Source organism: Malaclemys terrapin, chromosome 1, assembly GCF_027887155.1.
Source record: "Malaclemys terrapin pileata isolate rMalTer1 chromosome 1, rMalTer1.hap1, whole genome shotgun sequence".
Lineage (NCBI taxonomy): Eukaryota > Metazoa > Chordata > Testudines > Emydidae > Malaclemys > Malaclemys terrapin.
Window position 1 is genome coordinate 218,643,982 of NC_071505.1, and position 24,854 is coordinate 218,668,835.

Sequence of the window (24,854 nt, forward strand, 5' to 3'; positions counted from 1 at the left end):
AGGTATAGAAGTAGAACTGATCCCCATCATGTCCTTACATTCCTGTTAACTGCCCAGGCTATTTTATTAGCTTGCTCATCATACCAAGGACTGAATAAAAACCCTCCTGACGCCCAACGTAAATTCCTCCTCTTTTAGCTTTATCATGAGATTATGAATTATACCTTCCCTTTGTAAGATGAACAGGCCTTGCCCTTGATATTTGCCCTCAAATTATCAAGCACTTTGAAGGTTGGAGGCATGGCTGGCCATAGGAATAGCAACTAGAAGTAATGTCTGGCTGCCTTTATATAAATGCTCCCTAAAATAAATACACAAACGTGTTTACGATTATTCAAGCCAGATTTCTTTTGATCTGAAAGGCAAAATAAAATTGTTTAGATATAACACGTGTGTGTGCAATGAATAAAGGTATCAATTTAGGGAACACGTAAAATTGTTTTGATTTATATAGAAAATAAGAGTCTATGCCCATCCGTCTAAGTGTCTCCATATTCATTTGAAATTCAAATATCATTAATTTTAACTTCCACCAATTCCACCTACTCCTGAATCAGCAACAGAAAGGCCAAATGAAGACTGAAACAATCCTTGCCTGCTCCCACCACTAACAACCCTCATAATTCTCCCACTCCCCTCCTCCCCCACATGAGTTAGGGAGAACAGATGGGTTTTGCAGTGTGCTTTGAAGGCCAACAAGTTCAGCTATTTAGGGCCACAGGCAAGGGAATGACTTGCAGGGCAGCGGCCCTTAGCTCCCACCCTTTTATACGAAGGGCAGACCAGCTCAAGTTTAACTCATCATAACTGTAGCCACATGACTTGAGGAGAAAAGCAGTCTCTCAGGTAGGTGGGTAGTCTTGGGCCATGCAGGGCTTTGTAGGTCAAAACTAACGTCTTAAACTCTGCCCAGAGTAATATATCAGCAAACTTAATATGAGGTGAATCAGCGTGGACCAGTATCAATCATCATGTCCTTAATGGAGTCCTTTTCCCCACAACTTCCCAAATGCCACAAGAACATTAGCAGTGGCTTAAGCTATCCACTAACTGCTGGGAGTTAGGAGGAAACTTCCCTGAGGGAAAGAACCTATGACTGCCAACTGCTTGCACCTTCCTCACAAGCCCCTGCTACCGGCTGCTGTGAGGAACAGGATACTGACCTAAATGGAACATGGCTCTGGTTCAGTAGGGCAATTCTTATGTTATGAAAATAGGTGACAGAAAAGCAACACCTCTCCCAGGGGACACCAGCCCTGTGGACGCAGCTGCAGGAATCTCGCCTCTAGGAGGAACAAAGTAGAGAATGTAAATTACAGTAGTTGTCTCACCAGGAAATCTCAATGTAAATAACAGCAAAAGCCTGAAATTCCAAAGTAGATTGATCTGACCAATCTAAATACTCTTGCAGTACTTCCTCTGAAGACCCGAGGCTGACTTCGCAGCCTTGTTCTGAACAGACCCTAGACCAGCTCACTCAGCGTGTGTGGGATCTCACTAACATCCCCTCTTTCTGCCAGAGCTTCAAGTGCATTATAGAGAGAGTCCTGAGCTGTGCTTTATAACAAGACATGCTTGAGTGTCGATCACACCAGTGCTTTGGAAATTCAGCACTGCTTCGGGGAAATAGCTTTTACTTGATGTTCTGAGGCCTTCCTCTTAGGAAATATTCTTGCTTAATTTGGGAAGGGATGAAAGCAGAAATTCATTTTACCAAGACAACCACGGAGTTGGCTGCTCTCTTGTCTAGCCACACTAGCTTAGATTAAAAGCCTGGTACCGGCATTCTGGCAGGCGGTAGGTTGTCCTCCGAGCACAGGTTTCCTAAAAGCTGTTTTGGTATGACAGTGCTTTGTTTTTCTGCCTCAAGTTCAGCTTCCTCCTTTCCTTTTAATTAGCTAATCACTTTCTAATCCAATCCCCCCTTTAAAGCTTTCACCTCTGGTTATACATGCTCAATATAAAACAGCGAACAATCAGTATATTTTCCCTAGATCTAGCAATGCTGCACCTGACTGAATTGTAGTAGGTCTTACTTATTTTAGTTTGTGCAGAGGGAAAGAAAATCAAGCTACTGCTGAAGAAACCCAGCTCCCTGAAGAACTGCAATTGATTTGATAGGGCACTGTTAATGTACATTAGTTCTGAAATCCTTGATGATAGATTGCCTACAAGTCTGGAGTAAGCAAAACAAATACACCTAAAGATGTACAAGTGTCTGTGACGTTTCAGTAGAAACAATTTACTGATTAAAAAAAAATTGCTCTTTACCAGTCCATGTATGTATGTATATATTTATTTATTTATTTATATAGATATAAGCATCAAACTAATATTTTTTTAGGAGTGAAGATTTTTATCTAGCACGTTTTCTTCTTTTAAAAAGTGAAAACTTGTTAAAGATGCTTTAAGATAGATAATTAAACTTCAAACACTGCTGCTAAAAACAGCCTTGCTTCTTTTGTTTAGACTTTCAAAATGCAGCAGCTTAATGCCTCTATTGTATGGAGGGGAAATATGCTAATTTGAAGCACATTTCCCATCAGAATCCCTTTCAGTCATGTCATAGCTGCAATATGAATGATGATAAAAGAGGGAAGAATGGAGAGGCCTGTATTATGAGAGCGCTGCTGTTTGTTGTTATGCATTAAGAACAGGGATGAATAGAGCTGAAGAGTTCAGTCACCCATGAAGACCTGTGGTCTGCTGGCTGCACAGAGACGAGCGGGTTCTCATGGGTTCAGTCTGGTCTCCTTGCCCGACTGACTCTTCTTGAAATCTTTTCTATACAGAGGCATACAACAGGGGACCGCCATGTACCTCCTTCAAGGAGAGCAGTATACGCACAATTAATATATTGATTGTAGTGGGGGGAGTTATCAGAGGAACTCTAACCCAAGCCTCTAGCTTGTCAGCCAAGAAGTCATAGAAATAAAGGAGCAGTTCTTGGCCTGATTCAGGGGAGATTTGACTATGCTCAATTCAATATTTAGAATTCTTTATCTGTATTCATACTGCCCATCCCTCAGCACATAAAATCTGATCTGATGATGTTCTGTACATGAACCCATGTACACTTATCAATATGTAATTTTGACAGCTACATGCTTCTCATAGTTACAACTCTTGTATCTTTTCTGATTTTTTTTCCTAAATAAAATAAGCTCATTAGAGCACACAGAGTTTAATCTGCGTTCGCAACTATTTCCCTATGTGATAAGAATCTAGCATCCTTACTTTCCATAATACCTGATGTTAGCAGCAAGGTGACAGTAGTGTTTTCTACCACCTTGTTTGGGCACCATGTTCCAGAACTAGTCTAATAAAGATGTGCTTTCCTATCTGTTGTAAAGTTGTAAGCAAATTGCATTACTGAAGATCCAAAAGTAAAATAGTGTTTTCAAGAGCAGAATCTGCTGATCCTACAGACATAGATTATGGTAATCTCATAAATAGTCTGCATTTTAAAATCTTTATGAAATCTCTTTAATAGAGATTTCTAAAGCAATATAAACATTAAATACCCCAATTCAAATATAAATAAACTCAACCAAATACATATAGAGCTGGGTGTATTTTAGATCTACTAGAACAACTATAAAATGTATCTTGTGGTTGAAAAAAGTCAGTGGCCTTTCTCTAAATGTTGTCCCATCATTTAATCTTATGATATTCGGACTATATTGGCCTATATTGATTGGCCAAACAGTTGTCTTGTTTGCATCTGAGAATCAAATTAAGTCTCATCTCTTTTTTAGTTTTATATTTTAATCAGTGTTAAGTATAGATAAATCTTGTATGCTACATAAAACTAAGTGTGAACTCATACAATGGAAATAGAAGGAACTATGTCAACTACTACTAACTAAGCAGTGGATCTCCTGATAATGACATTAGGGTACTTGCCTGAAATTGTGTTTAAAGCAAGAATAAATTTACAGTTCAAGTAATTTGGGGCCTGAAGAAGCCAGAAAACAACTTTCTAATAGAAAATTAATCAAACAAAAATGTGCTTTTGCTCATATATTTCACTGCGTTGCTGCTGTCTTTTATTTCCTGTGTATGTGACAGCAGTGCATTTTAAAAAAAAACACCTTTTAACTGTTATCCCATTTAAATTTTTCAATTTATTTCTACCAATCACTCTTTGAACAGTTAAATCAGGCTGGATGATTTGCTCAGGAACAACAATACATATGGCACGCTACACATAGTGGCACTGGGGTATGCATAAAGAGCAAAGCCTCAGTCCCATGTTGACCAGGGTACCCTCTCTGAACAGCCCAGAACTGTGAAGTGACTTGGTCTGTTGCCCACTATATTTAGTCAGTACTGTGATCCAAACGGTCCAAAATGGAGCTTAGCCAGGGAGAAGGGAGGGAGCTTATCGGTCGGTTGAAGATCATCTCTCCCTTTATACCCTTTTCCTTCTCACCCCTTCCTCCCCCCCAAAAAAAGAAAAGGGTGGGAGTCAGGAGGGACAATGAAAGAAAGCTAAGGGTGGTAATAAAGACCAAATTGGGCATGAGTTTACAATAAATACCACTGAGAGCAAAAATGACCAGTGCAGTTTTGAACTGCATATGTAGAGGCATCAAGTCACAGAGCAGGTACGTAACAATCCCTTTCTATGCAACTGGCAAGAGAGCACCGGGAATAGTGCTTTTAATCCTGGGAAACTCCAGTACCAGAAAGACATTTACAAACTGGATGGAGTTCAGAGAACCTAATCATAATCGTAATCCAAAGGTAGGAAGGGATTCACTTATGATAAAATAGAAATTTTTTTTGTTTAATGTTTCAAATAATGACAAAGTGTAGACATAGTGGCTTGCAAGTGTTTTAAATGAGTAAACACCAAGTTTGGAAAGAAACTATTTTGTTAGGCATAATTAGGAGTAATGAGATGGAAAAGAAAAACATATGTTGAACTTCAGTGAAATCTCCCTGCTGGTGAGAGCTGTGGAATAGTCTCCCAAGCAAATTGTTGAAAACCTCAGGACTTGGGGCACTCAAAGTAGACAAAATGCTAGAAATATATAGTGTAGGGACCTGTAGTGCCCTAGCAAGGGAATTTCTAGACATCCTATCAGGGAATTGTGAATGAAGACTGCTACCCTGTCCTTAACTCACCCTGTAGTGCTTTTGTCTTGAAGCTTATTTTGTAGGTGAGATCACCCACTGCTCTGAGATTCAGCAAAAGCTAGACATGACATGATCCGGATGTAATTCCAAATTTCCTAGCTTTGGTCAGGTTAAGTTACTCAATATTATAAGATAGGGTTCTTATTTAATTATTTTGAGTTCCCAAAGTGCATACTTAACATTTTATGTGTGCAGCTGCTTGCATGTAAGTGAAAGAACGGTTAAACACTTCAGCAGCGATTGTTTGTTGCCCATGAACAGCATTCTCAAGGGCATTGTGAAGTGCAGAAAGAACCGTTACTTTATACGTGACTAGGATTCCAATAGGAGCAGTGCTCCAGCTCAGAAGAGGGGCTTGGAAAAGCTGCATTTGTTCAAGTTGCCTGGCACATACTTAGATGAGTTAATTGGGAACCCTCAAAGTAGAACTTGCTCATGTCCTGCAGCCCTCTTAATGAGGAAATCTGTACTTTCAGATAATATGGTAATTAATTGGGAACCCTTTAGTCAGTATCTCAGCTGAGGATTTCATGATTAAATATCTTGTACACGAATCAAAAATACATTTATAACTCAACAGGTGGCCTCCAGTTGCCTTGGGTAACCCTGATCTTTCTCACCTATGGTTTAAGCTCATCGAAGTAATGGCAGACTCACAAGGTGTTGAAACCAGTGTTTAAATAAACATTGGTTTCAACCACTTGTACCCAACCATTTATTTCAACGCTTTCTCTGATCTCAGCATTTTGACTGAGATTGGGGGAAGGGATGTGGGTTAAGTGGCTACTGTATAAATTGCCAATATTTCCTGGCTGAAATCCTGGATCTGTTGAAGTCAATAGTAGTTCTGCCATTGACTTCAGTGGGTCTAGGATATCATCCCAGATGTTTTAGATGAGGCGTTGATAGGCACTGGTTCAGGAATGGCTTCTTGCAACACACTTGTGGCTCTCTTGTTTTGGTGGCATCCTCAAACTCACGAAAAGTATGTAAAACTAAACGTCTCTTTCAGAAAGATGGCAGGGCAGTTAAAACACTGAACTGGATGTCAGCAAACTTGGGTAGTATTTTTGGCTCCACTACAGGATTCCTATATGACCTTGAGTGGATAACTCACTTAACAATGCCTCATTTTCTCAATCTATAAAATGGTGATAAAATATAACTTTATCTCCCAGGGCTGTTTTAGTTTTTTCCTTCAAGTTTGTAAGATGCTTTGAGATCTTGAGCTGGAAGACGCTATAGCATTGCTGTGTGTGTGTGTGTATGTATGTATGTACGCGCACACACATGCACAGATTCACTCTCAACCTAATGTGTGTTCCAATGGCTCTCTACATTACAGATTTTTCCTTTTTTTTCAGTTCTCGTGACACTGATACATTTCTACAGTCTGAAGAAACAAGCCATTTGTTTGTTTTTTAATTGAGTTTAATTGTAGCACGAGATTCAGGCAGTATGTTTTTCTCTGGGTTCTAGTAGCATATAGTACAAATCACATTTTGTTCTTGTGATTTGTCCCCAAAAACCCTACATAACGTTCAACACTTTTGTACTGCACTTCACATTTTCAAGGCAATGTGCAAAAATTGAGAATTAACTGGGTTTAGAAACCTGCCATTGGGATGTAAAGTTGAATGTAGTTTTGCTTTTTCTCTATATATTTGATATATAAAAATAAAATTTTACTTTTAGATGACCTCTTGCTTACGAAGTATCTCAAATACTGAAAAGTAAGAAAGCTTTTACAAATTTGAGGCCAGTAACTCTTAGAAATCCAAGCCAAATTCTTTTTCTTTCTGGTCCACCCAGTGGTGGATTAACCACTTGGCTAATGGGGCCCATGCCAAGGGGCTCCGGCCAATTGGGGGCTCTGGAAAAATGGGTGCTCTTGCTCCACCCACCCAGCACTTCTGACTGGAAGTGGGGCAGGCCCCCGTACCCCGACCCACTCCCCGGCAGGAGTGCCAGGCGGGGCAAGCCCCCACTTCCCATTCCCATTTCCCCGGCAGGAGCACCGGGAGGTAGTCGGGGGGAACTGCAGGTGGAAGGGGTGGGAAGGACCCCCCCTTGCTCTGGCCCAGAACTCCACAAAAGTGTAATCTACCTCTGGCCACCCAGGTACAACCTAATTTAAAGTGTGGATAATGCAAATAATCATATTCAACTCCAAAAGATGGAGGCATGCCTCGAACAGTCCAGGGTTTCATTTCACTGGTTCCGACTGAGAGAGTGCCAGATGGATGAAGCAGCACAGCTTAAAGTGCAATGCCCCTACATCCCAGGCTACAGAGAGTCACAGATAGGGGAATAGATCAATCAATTCTGGAGGCCTGGAAAAAGAGACAGGAGACTATAGGTAAATGGGAGTGCAGAAAAGGGAGGTAAGGCAAGTCAGTGGAGAGGTGACAGAACAGAAGGGTGGGTAAAAGGTCTTTTTGATCTCTAGTAGGTAAGGTTCTGTTCAGTCATTGCCTGCCAAGTCTGGAAGCACTCTTTTTAATAGATTCTCAACTGTTTTGTCTAGTATTCTTTTCCATGACCAGTGATAGGCTTTTGCCACTTTCTGCTTGCAGACTGGGGAGTTTTGCCCATGGTATTCAATCTATAATTTTATACTATAACACAATTTCATCCCATTTCTCTTAGTTTTACCCTCATAGATCAAGTGAGGAACTATTCCTTTCCCTTTTGGGTATTTGCAAACTTCAAATACAGAACAGCTGTGGGTATCCGGAGGTTTGAGAGAGAAACAAACTCTATCCCTGGTTGTGGAACAATCCTGATATAAATAGGTTCCCCCCCCCCATCTATAACAGGGATCTCAAACTTGAATCACCACGAGGGCCACTTGAGGACTAGTACATTGGCCCGAGGGCTGCATCACTGACACCTTCTCATATAAAGGTACATAAGGCCCTTGCTGCCCCAGGCCCCATCTCCACTCCACCCCTTCCATGAGACCCTGCCCCGCCTCTTCCAACCCCTTCCCCAAAGTCCCCACCCCAACTCTGCCTCCTCCCTGCCCCCATTCCAACCCCTTCTCCAAATCCCAGCCCAGCCCCGCCTCTTCTCCGCCTCCTTCCCTGAGCGCGCAGCTCCCCGCTCCTCCCCCCTGGAAAGCGCTAAACGCCACCAAACAGTTGTTTGGTGGTGGGAAGTGCCTGGAGGTAGGCGGAGGAGCGGGGACTTGGCACGCTGGGGGTGAGGGTGGGCGGCGGGTGAGGGGAGCTTGCAGCCTCAGGAAATAACTCCGGTCCACGGGCCATGTGTTTGAGACCCCTGATCCATAATATATGCTGTCATACAATAAACAACATAACATATGATAGTGAATGTGATATAAACATCTAAGGAGATGCTTCAGCAGATCCATAATTAAATACGGATGACAATTTTCTGAGGTGGCCAGACAGATTTAGACATGAAAGATGTTAGAAGACAGTGTTCACAGTCAAGGATGATTCCAATTTATTTAGCTTTAGGCACAAAAGTTTGTCAGCTCCCATCATGTGGTATTGACTCCAGATGATGGAGCTGAATATGAAGTGGGAGTGCATTTTGTGAAAAAGAGCAGACCTGAAGTATGGCATTTGGTCACATAGCTTGGATACCTTCATTCAGCTATGACTTGGAAACTGCTGCAGGTGCTCTAGGGGATATTGAGGTTGATAAATGTGCCCAAATCTTTACCCCCTAAAGGGGGAAGAGGAAGTATATGTAATGTGTCTTGAGCAGTGGCTATAGTATGTTTGCATAATTTGCAAAGATTTTATAGTTGTGTAGCCAGCAGACAGTATTAATTGGATAACTAGGCAGTTGAACCCATGTTTAAATATAATGAGGCTTAAAAACCTTCAAAAACAGCCATGTCTTCCACTTCTAGGACTACAAACATGGCCACTGAATGTTCAGTGAGTAGGACTGGAGGAGAAACCTACAAAGATGTAAAAGGACAGCACTGTAAATGCCCGTGGTTATATAAAACCTATTTCTGGTAGGGAGGTTGTGTTCTAAGCTTGTCAGGATCTATTTCATAGTTCAGTTGTCATTCCAAGAGGTTCTGCGTTTAGCTCTGGTGAATTTATAGGTGTGGAAATATAACTGCTTTGGTTTTCACTAGCTCTTAGTGTGTGTTTTGTTTTCTTGGGAAGGAAAGATGTGGGGTATAGGGCTATATTTGTTAAATATGTCATAGAATTTAGAGACCTACTAGAGTAATCTAATACATTTTGCTGCCAGGGAATCACGCACTGTTACCTACAGAACATTTACTACAGTTTAGTCCACCCCAGTTTTAAAAGTCCCCTGTGATGGGGATTCCACTGCTTGCTTTGGCAGATTGTTCCATGTCAGGAAATGTGCCTGATATTCAGCCAAATTTTTCCTTTCTAAATTTCAACAGTTACATCCTCTTTTATTATGCTAAATAATTTTCCTTCCTCCTTGCTATTGGGAGGCTGTTTTCCTGTCCCCATTCACTTAGCCAAGTTGTATATATTTAGCTCTTTAAAATCTTTCCTTATTATATATTCACTCCAGGCTCATAATAATTTTTGTGGCTGTTGCATGAGCTTCCTCCAATTTGTCAACATATTTCTGGTAAGCAGGTGCCAAGAAACAGAACATATTTCAGGAGTGGTCAAGCCAGAGCTATAAAGAAGGCCTGTTGCTTCCATGTTGATGTATGCACCCCAACATTTTATTGTTTTACAGCTTTTTCACATTTTTTTCAGAATTACTGTTTTCCACATTTCTCCCTCCTGTTGATATTTGTAGTTTGGATTACTGTATTTTTCCATAGATCTTACGTTTTTATTTCAAGATGAACCTTTTTTAAAGTTTCCATCCATAATTCTCATCTCTGAAAGTCTTTGGATTATTCTGCTATCCTAGCTAATGTTCTTAATGCCTTCCAGTTCAGTTTAATCTGTGAATTTCATTAATGTGCTGTTTACTCCTTTTTCTAAATGAATACTATTAAATAAGACTGTCCCTAATGCAGACCATTGCAGTGCCTCCCCCCCCCCCCCCCGTACCACACCTCTCCTCAACTTGTTACTTTGGCATGAAGAAACAGTCTGAGTGGCTACAACAAAGGGCATGATAACTGGCAGTGTTTATATTCAAAGCCATTTTGACTCCATTTTGAGAATAGGGTTTTGTGAGGCTCTGTACCAAAGGCTTAACCATAGTAAAATACAAATATATTAAATCTACTGCTTTACTTTGTCCACAGATTTGTAATTTGATTAAGAAAGCAATTAGGTTAGGTGGCACCCAAACTTTCTGAATCCATACTACTTATTGGTTATGGTTCTTTTATCTGTAGTGGCCAAATCCTGCTGGCTTTCCCCATGAAAGTAGTCCCATTGGCCAAAATTTTCAAATCTGGGTGTCTAAATCTTAGGGTTTTATACTGCTACCCATCACATTAGCATCCAAGTATAAAATCAGTAACAACAGCTAATCCTTAGTGGCTTCATGAAGTCTTTGGCTTTCCTCTCCTTTTGGCTCCTAAATATATATTTAGCCATCTCAAAAATGTGGCCTTTGAAAATCAGGCCTGTTGCAAGTAAGAGACTAAATATGGATATAGGAGTGAACTGTAGACACCTAGGTTTAAAAAATTATGGCATTTAAGTGTAATGGGAATTTTATTGAAACTACTCTGATAAGTAAGAGCAGTAGGATTTGGCCCAAGACATTTAAGGACTGATTTCTCTCACTATTTTATGAGAAACAGAATTTACCAGGATCACTCTTGTTTATGAACAGTCATTGGGTATCTGCCTACTTCTCAGACTTTTTTAAATAGTTGAGAATTTTTATGGTGATGAGCTAAATTCACCAGCTAGTCCCTTATTACCCTAGGATACCTATTGTCCAAACTTAGGTCCCAATACAGCTCTATTCACAGAAGTCCAGGATTGGAGACTCAGTCATTTTATATATAGGTATAATATACACCCACACATTTTCAAGTATTTTGCATGTTATGTAGAGTATTAAAATACAATTTTATTATTTTTCCTCATAATCATTCATTACTGATGTCACTAGTTAGCAAATATGAGACAATGATATCACTTGGAATTTTGTTTTTCAGACAGTTCAGCATGTCAAAGGAATTGGAGGCAGATTTTTAAAGCATCTCACCAGTATATGATAGCTATGACGCTAAAACTAATTACCGTGCTTTGAACATATTGCACCACGTGAAAATTGTCGTCAGTTATAACTAAACACTATATCAGAGAGTTTACACCCAACTTTAGATAACTTGGGGTTAAAAACGTGTACAGGGTTTGGATGAAATTTAGGTTTTTGAAACTTCACATCTATGGTTTATATGTCAAGAGAAACCCCAAATAAAACCATAGGATAAACTGCATGTATATTTGTTCTTTCTTTTAAAAAAATGTATGCTTGTATTATCTGCTTACTTTAAAACCAGCCACTTTGGATCTATATTGCAATCCTGTGTGATACAGAGTCTCAGGATTTAGCCTTCAAAAATCCAAACCGGTTATTTCAGCTTCAAACGTTCTTTGGGAAAAGTGTGAAAATTCTCTTTGTTGTAGCTCTCGAAAGCCTTTGTCAAAATGGTGGAGTGTGTCCATCTACTTAAAGCTTATAATGAATTTTCTATAACTTATCACAGATCTCCTTATCCTTTATGAATGCAAACTAGATTGTCACTGACATGAATAGAGGCAGCCAGTGTTCAAAAAGAATAGGCACCTGCTAACAGAATTATGTTTTTAATATACGTACATATCTTTAGATATAGTTATTTATATTTATGATATATTTAAATATATTTAACATATTTTTAATTTATGTAATTGCAATGCTTTATTTTGACGAGGAAAAATAATTTCAGATATTTTTAAATAAATTAGTTCAAAAAGATAGGCAGTTATATTTTGTACTAACGGATTATCGACTGGGACCTATTCTGCAGTGTTCTCACGTACTTAACTCTGTTGCTTTAACTCCCAGTGTCCTGCTGTAGGCTTAGGGCTGTGTTTCAGCAGTAGAATCATCCATTCATCTCTTCCTCCCACCCCCACGACCACTCATTTTTAATTTCATTTTGAGCTGCAAGTAAAATGTCACTCTATTGAACTCCTGGAGAATAATTGTGTGACTCTCCCAGCATTGGTTATCTCAATCAATCCTTATGACTGTGGTTATCTGGATTTCAGTCTCAGAGATCATTTTTGTTAGGCTTTTTAAAACTGTTCTGATGAGGAAAGGAGTAGATTCTTCATTCTAAAAATTCTTCGTGGTTGTCCGAGAAACAGTGCCCTTTACCACAGTGCTGGAGATATCTAGTGTTTGCATACAACCATAAGGTTATAATTATTATATTGTATTAAAATATTATAAAATCTCCCTGGAGGACAGTGCATTCTCAAAAAAACCTACCTGATTTTGAGAGGAGATGGGGTCTTGGGCTTAGGTTTTGGTTAGAGTGGTCTTGAACATGCGTGTAATAGATGTGTGTAATAGTACTGATGGCAGCAGAGGAGAAAGCAGTGCTTGTTCCATCTGCAGTGCTTGATAACGAAGGGAAAGAAGTGGAGGAGAATTAGGAAATGACTGAAGTAAGATGATAAAGAGTGACTTAAAACCCATCACATCTTTCAGCAAGCTGGAAAGCAGGAGGGAGTGGGAGAGAACTTCACACTTCGCTGCATCACTTAAATCTTTAGAGGATGATTCAGTAGCTAGAATTAATAATTTAATTAGTTTAGATAGCTTTAAACAGTTAGATTGATGGCTTCTGAAGACATTAGTTCAAGTTCTTGAGTAGTTAATGTGTTCTTCTAGTGTTATGTATTTCTTCACTACTTTGGGGTAGGAGGGGGGATCTTTGGAAGAAATGGGGGATGGCCTCCACCGCCTGCTAGATTTGTTAATAACACATCTGTTCTAAAGTCCTGAACTCATTCAACAGAAACTACTTACGAACCAGGAAACCTTCAACTTTCAACAAATAGGTCTCACTTAAATTGTCCGGAGGTTCTACAGTGGTTTTCTTCTGAAGGCAATAAAGATAAGTGGGTCAGCCAGAACATTAAAAAACAACAACAAATCCCAAAGATGATCGTTGTATCTTGGGAAGTATGCCACGCATCATAAACCCATTAAAATTGCATCAATTTGGATTTATTGCTATGCTTTGCGGGGGGAAGAAATGAAGTAGCAGTCTTCCAAATAGGACAGTATAAGCCAAATACATTAAGGAAATTGAACTAACTATGGCATCGCAATTATCAGAAACACTACCAGTTTATTGATAAATTGCAAGAGCCTCAGTGATTTTACTTGCAGTAACAAATAGCTACCTGCAAAAACACCCCCCAAATAAAGTTTTCTTTGTTTACAAGGATCATTAGACAAAAATTTAATTCTGTTCTGTATAGGTTCTTATCACCACAGTATCTGAGCATAATATCACTGTCCTCATCACCATAGCATCTGAATGCTTTCGTGTGTCAAATGTGGATTGTTCTTTTTGTCATCCTCTCCCCAGGAGGAGAATTGTTTGTTACACAGCTTTGGGTTAGCCTCCTAAAAAGCTCTGCGGTAGAAAGTACCTTTGTGCTAGAGCAGCAGAGTTCACCTAAAACCTAGAGTATTAGGTGAGCTTTTGGGTATCGTATCCAGTATATTGCAGACAAGTTAGAAGGTAATAAAGAGGTGGTGAACTGAGGTCATCCTTCATAGGAGGGACAGAGTATTTTAATCAACTGAAGATGGTAGAAAGCATTATTTGCAGATGCTGCTATTGAGAGCTTAGTGTCAGTGAGGAATCCAGGAGTATTCTCAAACTGTGGACTGAATTGACCAATTGTGGATGTGTTCCTCATGATCAAAGGAGATTGCAGCATGTCTGCAAATTCTTCAGAGTGCTTTCCTCTGCCCACCATCTTGCTCCAATTAAATACAAGGAACATGAAGGATATGGGACTTATCAAGTATGGTGTTGAATCCCCTCAGCAACTACTAAAGTCAGTTGATACCCTATTTCCATTTAGGATCAGCCCCAGGGCCAAAATTTTGAAATTGATTAAATCACCGACCTCCGTGATCCCTGTGGATGTACTTTAATTCTCTTCTTTAATTGCCTAAGACACTGCTTCAGAGAAGCACTTTAAAATGCACTTAGGTCCATCCCTTTTCAGGATGGTGCTTAAGCACATGCTTCACGCGAAGCATGTGTTAATTTCTTCCCTGAAAAGGGTTGTTCCCCTGAATCGGGACCTGACGTTAGGCGCCCATTTGAAAATTAGGGACTGTATGCTTGCTTACCCAGCTTTATTTTAAAAACTATTACATTGTACTTCTGTTCGTTTGTGATCAGATTTGTATTGTGATCTTTGCTATCCAGAGGAGAAGGAAAGGATTTTAAATTCTGCTTTAAGCTCTCTGGGTATGTTATGTGGACACAGATACATCCATACACAATTGTTTGTTTTCCTTTGGTTTGTGCTGTATGAGAGCCAAACCTTACTTGCTTCTTAAAGTCAGCAGAAGATAAACTGGAGGCGGCGTGCACATTGTGTTTATGTTCTCTGCAAGAGCAGAGGGCATATGGAATAAATCAAAATGTGAAGCATAATAATAGGGTCCCATGGGAAAGAGAGCCTTGTGATTGTGTGATGACTCTCCTTAGAGACAGCAATAGGGGGGCTAGTTTCATAGCTGAGTCATGCGACAGGAGGGGGCTCCTTTCATTCTCACATGCATCCCCACTTCTGATGTCACAAATCCATTCTTTGCTGAGAGAATTGATTAACATTCATTGGGAGCCTCTGGAGAAAGAGAGGAAGGGGGAAAGAGAGAGCACGCAAGGAGAAAGAGTGGTTAGCCGATTCTTCCAACCCCAGCTACATAGAAGTTGGGACACAATCGGACACAGAATGGCTATTTGTAACTGGGGTCCTTGGTGACGTATGGCTGAGCATTTCCTGGCACAAATCTTTATGGACCAGTAAGCAGAGCGAAATTGAAGCTGACAAGACTTTCTGCATTTTGGAAAGGACTGTAATCTACTGTAGTGAAGAACAGAGCCACTCAATCACTGCTGCTGTAAATAAGAGACAGAAGGGAGTAAGAAAAAAAGAAGAGAAAAAGATTTTGCTGGGAGGAGGGGGGAGAAAGCATTTTTGGTGGATGGTATGAAGCCAGCCATGGAAACTGCAGCGGAGGAAAATACAGAACAAAGCCAAGAGAAAAAAGGTACCTAGAGGTCTAACAATAGCCTGTTTAAATCTTTTCATTGAGGGTACTTAAAGAGGGTTAGACCGTTTTTGTCACTCTTTTTAGAACAGCTCTTAAACAATCATTATTGCATCTTTCTAGCTTTCAGGGTTTTTTTTTTTTTCCTGTAAGGCTTGACAGCAAATTAATAGAGCAGGAATCTTTCCCTCTGAATATGTTCTCGCTGTGAACCTTCTCCAATCCCATCAAAAATGGTGCGTTTCCGCAAAAGAAGCCTTGTTATTGCTCCTTCTTTGATCAGATTTGGTAAATTAGAGAGAAAATGTGTGTAGGGTCCTCAGGGCCATAATCAGAAAATTTCACTGAGACTAGCCATGTAGCAGGGCTTTAGTGTTGTTCAATGCAGTGTGGGAGATCTAGGTTACAGGAACATGTAGCTTTCTGCCCATTTAGAATGACATCCCTAGCTGCCTTGATGCAATAGATTAGTGCCAGATAGCAGACTGATTTTAATTCCTTTTCATCGTCTACATTTTACTCCATAGAGTTTTGTTTCTATAGAGGTTTCTCTATGGTAGGAAAAAGGAGAATAGTGCAATGAGTTAAGCCATGTTGAGGTCCCTGTGTATGTGTGTGATCCAGAATTGCTCCTTGATGGGGAGAAGAGTTCCAAATTTATTATTCTGAGATAAGAAAATGGCAGTGTGGTAGGAGAGAGACTTAATTTAATCTGAGTGCTCCAGGTGATTTATTGATATAAAGTTCAGCACTTCACAGGATAAATACCACCACTGAAGGACTGTTACATTTTGGACTCAGACTGCCATATAATTCATGCCGTTCAGGATAGCAGGCTATCGTACAAAGAGGCACACTAAATTCTGCTGGGTGATAGAGCTCTAACAAAAATTATCTTATTAAAGTTGTTTGTTATGAACTCTTGACAGTACCTAGATAATGAGATCTCCTCAGGAACCTGTTGCATGTATTATTTCTTAGCTATTATAATATCACAACTGCTAATGTATATCCCTAGATTTTAGTGGGTTTTAATATAAACAAGCATTTAATTATATACATATATACATTGAAAAATCGTTTGTTTCCTTGGTTTGAAGTTTTGTTTTTCTTTTCTAGTCCGTCTAATTCGAAACCAGCATCCGTTTCAACAAAATGAAATTTGGCAAGTGATTAGACCATAGAAAAACATAATCCCCTAGGGATTTTCCAAAAAAGAGTTACAATGCCGAGAGATTAAACTTTGAAAGCCATTAACATGCATGGGCAGCAATCAACTTCGCTGGGGATTTTGAATGCATATTAATGTACAAATTATATATCCTAAATACTTTGATAAAAATAGCCATTTCATTCACTTAGATTATTTTTAAAAGGTCTAAAGTTTTCCTTTCCACCAGGTAAATAATATATATATTTTAAATAGTCTCGGCATATATAATATTTACCAACTCTAAAAATGTTATTTCCATATATTGTGCATCACAAATAACGTACCTTGCAGACCCAGTAATGATTAGATAATATTTTTTATCCTTGCCTAAATCCCCAAAGCACAGCATGTAGGGAATGCTCATTATTTTAAACAAATTATCAGTTAAGGCTGATATGACGAATGACAGACTGTCTTGTTTTCATAAAGGGGCAAGCAGAAGGGACTTGGAGCCTTAATTTTTCCACTGTTTCCTAGCTTTCCTGTAGCTAGTTTGACACATTGAACATGATATTTAAATGCATTTAGTATTTTTATGCCTTTGTTGTTCTTGCCTACTTCATCATTTATGAAAGTAACATACAGCCTTGCAGACACTGTGAAGTTGTATCTTCATTCAGTCCAACATTGCCTTTCATAAATGTAAACCGTATATTATGCATGGCAATAAAATATGAAGAGTAGAACTGGTTGCCTTGTCTCAATTTAAACAATGAAATAAAATAATCATCCAGATCAACTTGCCTATTCCTTTCAACAAGTACTCAGTGAGGAAGGGCATTAAGTTTTGTCTTGAGATTTTGGGGCCAGATTGTCAAAAGGGCTCAGCTATTATTTAGGCACCTAAATGAAGAGGCAGGATTTTCATAAGAGCCCAGCACCCGGTAGCTCACACTGAGAACCAGACATACCAAACCCGTGGGGAAAAAAATGCAGAAAAATTGAGCTTGTTGCAAGCTTAAATGGCTTGAGAGTTGCTTGATTGGCTTGTAGCTTGTTGCTTGTTGTAGCTTGTTGCTTCTTTTTTTTGATCGGCTCCCGGCAAGCAGGGGCAAGTGTGTGTGTGTGTGGGGGGGGGGGGGTGACAAGCAGGGGCAAGGGGAGAGTGTGTCAGGGGTGCACAGCGGGCCCACCGCAGTCCCAGACTGCATGCCGGGGGGATCTAGTCACATAGAGTGTTGGGGTTCTTAGCGATTGGCTTGTTTTGAAATGAGATTACCTTGATTTTTGGTTTATGGTGAAAGTCGGGGTGCTTATTTACTATGTGAAAGTTGGCAACTGTGCTGAGGACAATCTGGGTACTCTTGAAAATCCTGCAATTTCATTTAGGTGCCTAAATAGGAAGTGAGCCTTTTGGAATATCTAGCCATTTACTCCAGTGCCGAAAACTGGAGGTATTAGATTCTGAGATCTCGAGCATGTGAATACCCTTCAATATTTTCTTTTCAAATATCACAACTTCTTTTTTTTACAAAACCTTACTTTCAGAAATAAATGACCAACTTAAATGAAATAAAATAAGCCAGAGGTCATGGGGTTTGTTTTTATTCCTTATTGCTCTTTAACAATAGGAACTGTGATTGTGTTAACACACCATAAATATTGAACAAGAAAAGATCCTAGCCATTTATCTCCATTTAGATATCCAAGTTCATGTACAGTATCATGTGCGTACACACAAACTGTGGAGAAAACAAACCTGTTTAATTTGAAGTATATATAACACAATAGGAAAAATGTCCATTTTCACTATTAGTGGTCTAAATTTCTATGGATTTTTAAATCAAAGGCTCTCAAAGTGCATTTACAAAAACAATAGCAATACAAACATTTATTAACTTTAACTTATGTAGAATCAGCACCTCAGTGAGGTAAGAGAGGACGGTATACACATAGTATACTTCAGCCATCCCGCCTCTGTAGAAAACGTTGCACAATAACATTGTATAACAGCGTAGGACAACAAGTGAAGGTGTAGTTTACTTACGGTATCTACACATGTATGCAACTGAATATTGATCCAGCCTACGTGCAGTTCAAACTATGGTAAATACAAAGGGGCAGATGCTTAGCTGGTGTAAACAGCAATAGTTCCATTGACTTTAGTGCAGCTACAATAATTTACACCAGCTGAGGATCTGCCCCGAAGTGTTTAAAAATATTTAGTTAGTTGGGAACGACTGTGCAAATCACATCTTTCTTACGTTACAAATACATTCTAAAATGGCAAGTAAATTAATTCAGGGTTCATATTAAATCATAAAAGTATTCCCCCTTCAGGCAATGATGCATAGTCCAACTGTTGGATTTGCAACATCCTTCACACAGCTGTTTCTCTCAAGCTAGACAAGAATTACTGCTGCCCTGATTTTTTAATTGGAAGCTGAACAACTCCCTTGTTCACAGAGATAGGAAATAAGTATTGCTTAGTCTGCATATCAGCAGCTCTTATCAGAGAGAAACACCATGAGCAGAGCTCATGTAAAGGTTGAGTAGATATTTTACAGACCTACAGAACAGACTGAATGAACATAAAGATGAGGGTTTACAAATTATTACAAATGACAGAGTTTATCTTGTGGGCATTAAATTAAATCAAAATGTGAGGACTGGGTAGGCAGGTTCACTGAGCTGGAATAAACGGGCAAAATGAAATGCCGTTTTGCATCAGCAGTGGAGGAAATACATCCAGATACATATTGAGAGAGACAAGAAGTTTGCTTTTTTCATGCAACAAAGAAAAATATTACTCTTAAGTTGTAAAAGTGACAAAAAAATTGCTGTGAATGACCATAATAAATTAGGCATGAAGGTCTGGTAGAAAAGCAACGACTGAGAAATAGTTTTATTGTATTAGACTAATGCATAAAAAGCTCCAATTTTATATGCTGTAGTATAAAAATAGATGGAAAAATCTGAGCAGTTGTGCTGGAAATTCATTTTGATTGTAGGTTAATCAGTGAAAATGAAGTTCATAATTCGGAATTGCTGTGAGAGATTTCAAACAAAGACTTTTGTTATGCATGATTATGTATTAGCCTAAAACAATACAATTACATGTCAATTTTTATAACATTTTTATACCAATTTTTTTTAAAAAGTGTGAATTTGCAAAATGTGTGTAGTTTAAAACCAAAACAAATAAGTATCATTAGAGAGAGAAGGTGGGAGCGGTAGTATATTTTATTCTACCAACTTCTGTTTATCCAATAAATGGAGATGAATGGTTAGGGTCTTTTCTTGTTCAGTATTTATGGTGTGTTAACACAAAGCAAGTCCCTATTGTTACAGAGCTGTGTAAGCTTGAAATCTTATGTCTCTCACCAACAGAAGTTGGTTCAATAATAGACAACCCACCCTTGTCTTCTAATATCCTGGGACTGACACGGCTATACTACTGCATACAATAAGTATAATTGACTTCTTAATGTTAGAGGTTAATTTCATTTTGAGGGAAGCTCTTGATTGTATAAACATTAGGCATTTGATGGGTATGAAGATTGTGGCTCAGGTACCTTGATCCCACAAATGGGAATATGCTGAGGCCACTCGAAGAAGTGGTTACTTACCTGTAATTTAAATTCTTCAAGATGAGCCTCTGCATATACCCACGTGTGGGATCAAGGCACCACAAGTGGGAATGTGCAGAGGCCCATCAGAGAAGAGATGCTCTTTCTTTTTAGATTGTTTGAATAACACAATAACCCATCTTCTTATACAAATTATACTTATTAGCCAAAGTTTTCAAAGCTAGGCCTCAATTGTTAGGCTCCTAAATCCATATTTCAAAGGTGCCCAAGTTCCCTTTGACTTCAGTGGAATTTGTTGGTGCTCATCCCTCTTGAATACAATGCCAGTTAAATAGAAGTGCCTGACTATAAATCTAGAAGTAAAACATTTTGGAGTCTAGCCTAGAAAATCTTGGCCGTTACATATGATAGGGATAACAATGTGTCAAACCTAGTGATTTAGGTTTTAATTAATAGGATTTGATTTCTAACTAAAAAGTGAATATCTTAAAAAGAGTGTATCCCCAGTAGTTTGCCCAAATGATCGTGTGAAGGAAGACTTAGACATATGTGACACAGAATATGGTAAAACCAGAAAGATTTCCAGATTGCACTGTACATGCACAATAGGCACGATATGACACCATATAGAGCATTGTCATGGAAGCAAAGTAAAGGTGGAAAAGGACCAACTATGTCATCTCCAGTAATCCTTAATTCTTCCTGTTACCTGGCTCGTCTTGCTCCCAATGTTATAGTCACCGGCTAATTGTTGGTTGGAGTTTTCACCACTTCCCTTGAGGAGTCTCTTCATAATCTCCTTTAGGAAATAACAATCAGATTAAATTTTCTGTGATTAATTACTCCATATCAAGACTACTTGGCCCATTTTAACCCTCCCCCCCCCCCACATCCACCCCATCTCCCACACACATTTTTATTAGAAGACCACAGATGGTTCTTTCATTGATGTATAAACAAAGAAATGTAGATTTTTGACCCAGTAACTACCATAGATGTATATAATTGTGTGAATTGTAAATTAGAACACCTGTAGCTATTATTTGTGTGATGACGTACATAAACTATGTAAATAAATGTTCAGAAATGACATACAAATTCTAAAAAGGATATCCAGCTATAGCTGATCATTGTACCTAAACAGTAACCTAAAGTAATCCTAAAAGTGCAACTTCCACTGAATTATAATTTTCTCCCTTAAAAGTGAACTGAAATACTTTTGAAATAAATATTCAGTGCTATTTAATATACTAAATCATGACCAAAACACGGAGAGTTAAGGCCTAATTCTGCCATACTTTACGGAGGCCATCATTGCTCAAACTAAAGTCTGTGAGATTTCTTATGAAAATACTTTCGATGAAAAGAAATACATTTTGGAATTTCTCCTAGAAATTTAGAAATATTTTAGTTACAAATTCTTAGGCTTTGTCATAAAACCAGAAAGTTTCAAAATTTCCATGAAAATTTTAGTTTCCAAAATGCCTTTTCATTAAAAAATAAAATAAAGGCAAAGTTTTGACCATTGCTATTAAAAATAAATAAGAGGATGTTTAAAAGTCAGTCCTTATACTTACCTGCCAGTTCATGATTTTAGGATTCAGTGTTTCTCCAGCAAGAACTAGTGATCCAGCTGGCATCTGTGGTAGAGTAAGGGAACTCCAGAACTCTGACCTCACGTCTGACAAGATAAAAGCCTTTCCATTTATTTTTATTTATATTAGTTTATATTAGAATTATATTAGTATTCTGGCATCTTAAATGTCTTTGAGTAAGTATTTGAATTTAAGTTCTCCTTTGTGATGAAAAATGCTTCCTCTTAAAGCACATTCTAATTTAATATTTTCTTCTCCAAAAAGTAATTAGTAATCTTTTATTTTAAAAAAAAAATAGTGGTTTTATGTACATTAGAGAAATGGCAAACAATAATAACTGAACACTGCATGTTTGAGGAAGGCAAGTATATGAGAAACAATGAATAGTACTATACAGTAGCAGCAAGTGCATTCTGCCATCATTCTCTATTTTTGATACTGCATTCAATTACTATCTATTGTGATCTCATAAACAGGATCGTTATTGAATGAGCAACAGGAGAAGAGGAAGTCATTACAGGAGACATTGTCTTTAGATACGTAATCATTTTAGGAAGATGCACTAGGAAACATTTGAAAAGTAGTTGAATATGTAGGCTGTCGAACTTCTGTTGGTTTGTGGTGTTTTTTTTAAGGATGGGGAATGGGGAAGGTTTCCCCAAGTAGAAGAATAAAATATGTGAAGCAGAATAACTTCTTTCATGAAAAATATGGACTATATATAAAGCTGTTGGCACAAATTACAAAGAGAAGGAAATGATCAAGAGGAAATAAACTACTAAGCATTCATTAAAGAATCCATCAATGTTAACTTGGTATTGCTCCCAAGGACTCTTTCTTTTGCAGCAGGTAGTAATACTACCAACAGATTATTCATTAATACAATATGTATAGAATTTCTTGTTTCCATCCTCCTAGATACAGATCACTGGACTCCTAGGAACAGATTTTCCTCTCACTCCTGATTTACATTCGTGTAACTGTACCGAAGTTAGTGGAGTTACACCTGTATAAAAACAGTGTGAGAGGAGAATCACACCACACACTTCTGTTTTTAGACTAGAAATTTGTGGTACCTTATCTTTCTAGTAACCTGCTTCTCTGACCTACTTGAAAAGTAATTGTTTGTAATGTCCTAAACTAGATCTCATCCACCTGCTGAAATGCTGCTAAATAAGATTTATTTTGGACAAAGACGACAGTTACTTGTTCATGTAGCTAATACAGAGTGGAACTTCCAGTGTATTTTAAGAAATGATCCATCTTGCATTGACAGCCTGGCAATTCATAACCAAGGCAAGGTGAAAAAATGTCGGTCCAAAAGAAGTTTGATGCTGTTTTGCCAAGAGCCTCTTTCTGTGATGCTCAGGAGCAGTAAAGCTTTGAAGTACTCTCCCAATGAATTACAGACCATTACCTATGACTGGAAATGACATGACACTACTGAAATTGATCAACAATTGAGAAAAGTCTGGGGGGGAGAGAACAATAATGAGTCGAATTCTCCTTGCATGTACATTGTAAAACTGGAGTAACTCTGCTGAAATCAATAGAGCTGGTTGAAATTTGCACCAGTGTGAGAGCAGCTTTTCTCATCTATTTGTTTTAAAAAGTTAACTTTGCGCCACTGGACAAATTTGTGTTTGAGTTGCTCTCTCTACATCTGGTGGTAATTATCTAACTCTGCTGGGTTTAGGATACCTTAAAAATAGATATTTGGTTTCCCATAATTCTGTTTCCCTTTCCGCCCTATCTCTTAGAGAAGGGACTGTTTTCCAGAAAAGAGAAGGGGGTTGGTGTGGGGTAAGTGAGTTTTGATGATCAGAGATCACAACAGACTAGAACGTTTTAATATGTATTTATGTTCATTCAAGAACCTAGAGGAGTTTTAAACGTTCTTGTGTCAGTAATGGTCTTTAGCTCATAACTTTAACAGCATATCCTGTTGATTTTCCTCCTGTTGGTTGGTACAAATTGGTTATATTTCAGTTATTAAATCTCAGCATATTTTTCTGGACTCTCCACTTAATTTTAAAATTAAATGAATAAAAGTATTGAACAAATTTTTGTTTGCTGGAGACACTGACATTTTACCACCTAAAATTGGCAGTGATCACCAGACCAGAAATGGAAATTGGCAGGTACCACTGGATGTACAGGAGTTCAAGGCCACACCAGTACCATCATGTGCCAGCATTGAGAGGCAATATTAGTCCTTTGGGGATTCAAGGTAAATAAAGGGTTGGGGTGAAATCTAAATGGAGAGTTCAAATACAGTAGCACAAACATGATTTGCAATAGCTGTAACCTTTTAAAAAATGTTTTTCTATGTTTCTTAGTTAGGAGTCTGATTTTCTCATGATTGCTTGAAATAAACTTTAATTTTAATCTGTTAGTGTTGGAAAAAAAGTAGCTTGCAATTATAGATGGCTTTCTGTTAACTGTATTGCTAGCAATCATTTCAAAACTGTCCACTGCCAAGGCAGAATAGTATTGCTGTGTATGCAAACCCAGTCAGAAACTGATGATGATATAATTTATAATCCATCAGTTGGCTTCCATGTCCAAAGACAGCAATACACAATGCAGTGGGTCTCCTAACAAGTGCTTCTTTGAACACTATTTCACCTAATAGCTCATTTTCTAGCAGCAACTGTGTGTGTGTGTGTGTGTGTGTGTGATGCTTTAAAGAAAGACGTAAGGCCAAGATTTTCCAAAGTGATTAGTGATTCTGCATGTGTCAGATTTTGGATGCCCAACTTAAGTCACTAAAATGGAGGCCCAATTTTCAGAGGGTGAGCACTCAGCACCTTTTGAAAATTCCCTTTGAAGTGTCTCAGCTCAAGCAACATGGAAGGTTATTTTGCCCAACCAGCCTCTTCCCTGGATGAAGCTGATCTATTTAATCCAGTTCAGAGATTTGAGCACTACATTCCATTTAGCCCCTTCCCTTATATAACCTGATGACCTGGTTCTTTGGACCTTAAAATGCTCTTTCCATGGTAGGCTTAGTCTGTATGCTAGAAATGGATGAATATTTTTATTGTCAAATTGTATATTCAAAAATATTGCTAAATTAGTCAGATGTATTATTTGGTTGATCAGGTCTATTCTGCT

At 38.5% G+C, this 24,854-nt stretch overlaps 1 protein-coding gene across 6 annotated transcripts in view; it reads left to right on the forward strand.

Moving 5' to 3' along the window:
* The window catches only part of GPM6B (glycoprotein M6B), a 130,247-nt gene that overhangs the window by 77,083 nt on the left and 28,310 nt on the right, over positions 1 to 24,854 (forward strand). The window contains exons 1-2 of one of the 6 annotated variants that reach the window (XM_054007543.1): positions 14,885 to 15,399; positions 23,848 to 23,967. The exons of 1 other annotated variant lie outside the window; for it this stretch is intronic. In XM_054007543.1, coding sequence (XP_053863518.1) covers positions 15,339 to 15,399; positions 23,848 to 23,967 — 181 coding nt within the window. In that variant the 5' untranslated portion in view covers positions 14,885 to 15,338. Of the gene's footprint in view, positions 1 to 14,884; positions 15,400 to 23,847; positions 23,968 to 24,854 lie in introns of those variants that run through there. 4 more of the 6 variants (XM_054007524.1, XM_054007534.1, XM_054007573.1 and 1 more) reach the window with 4 other exon arrangements.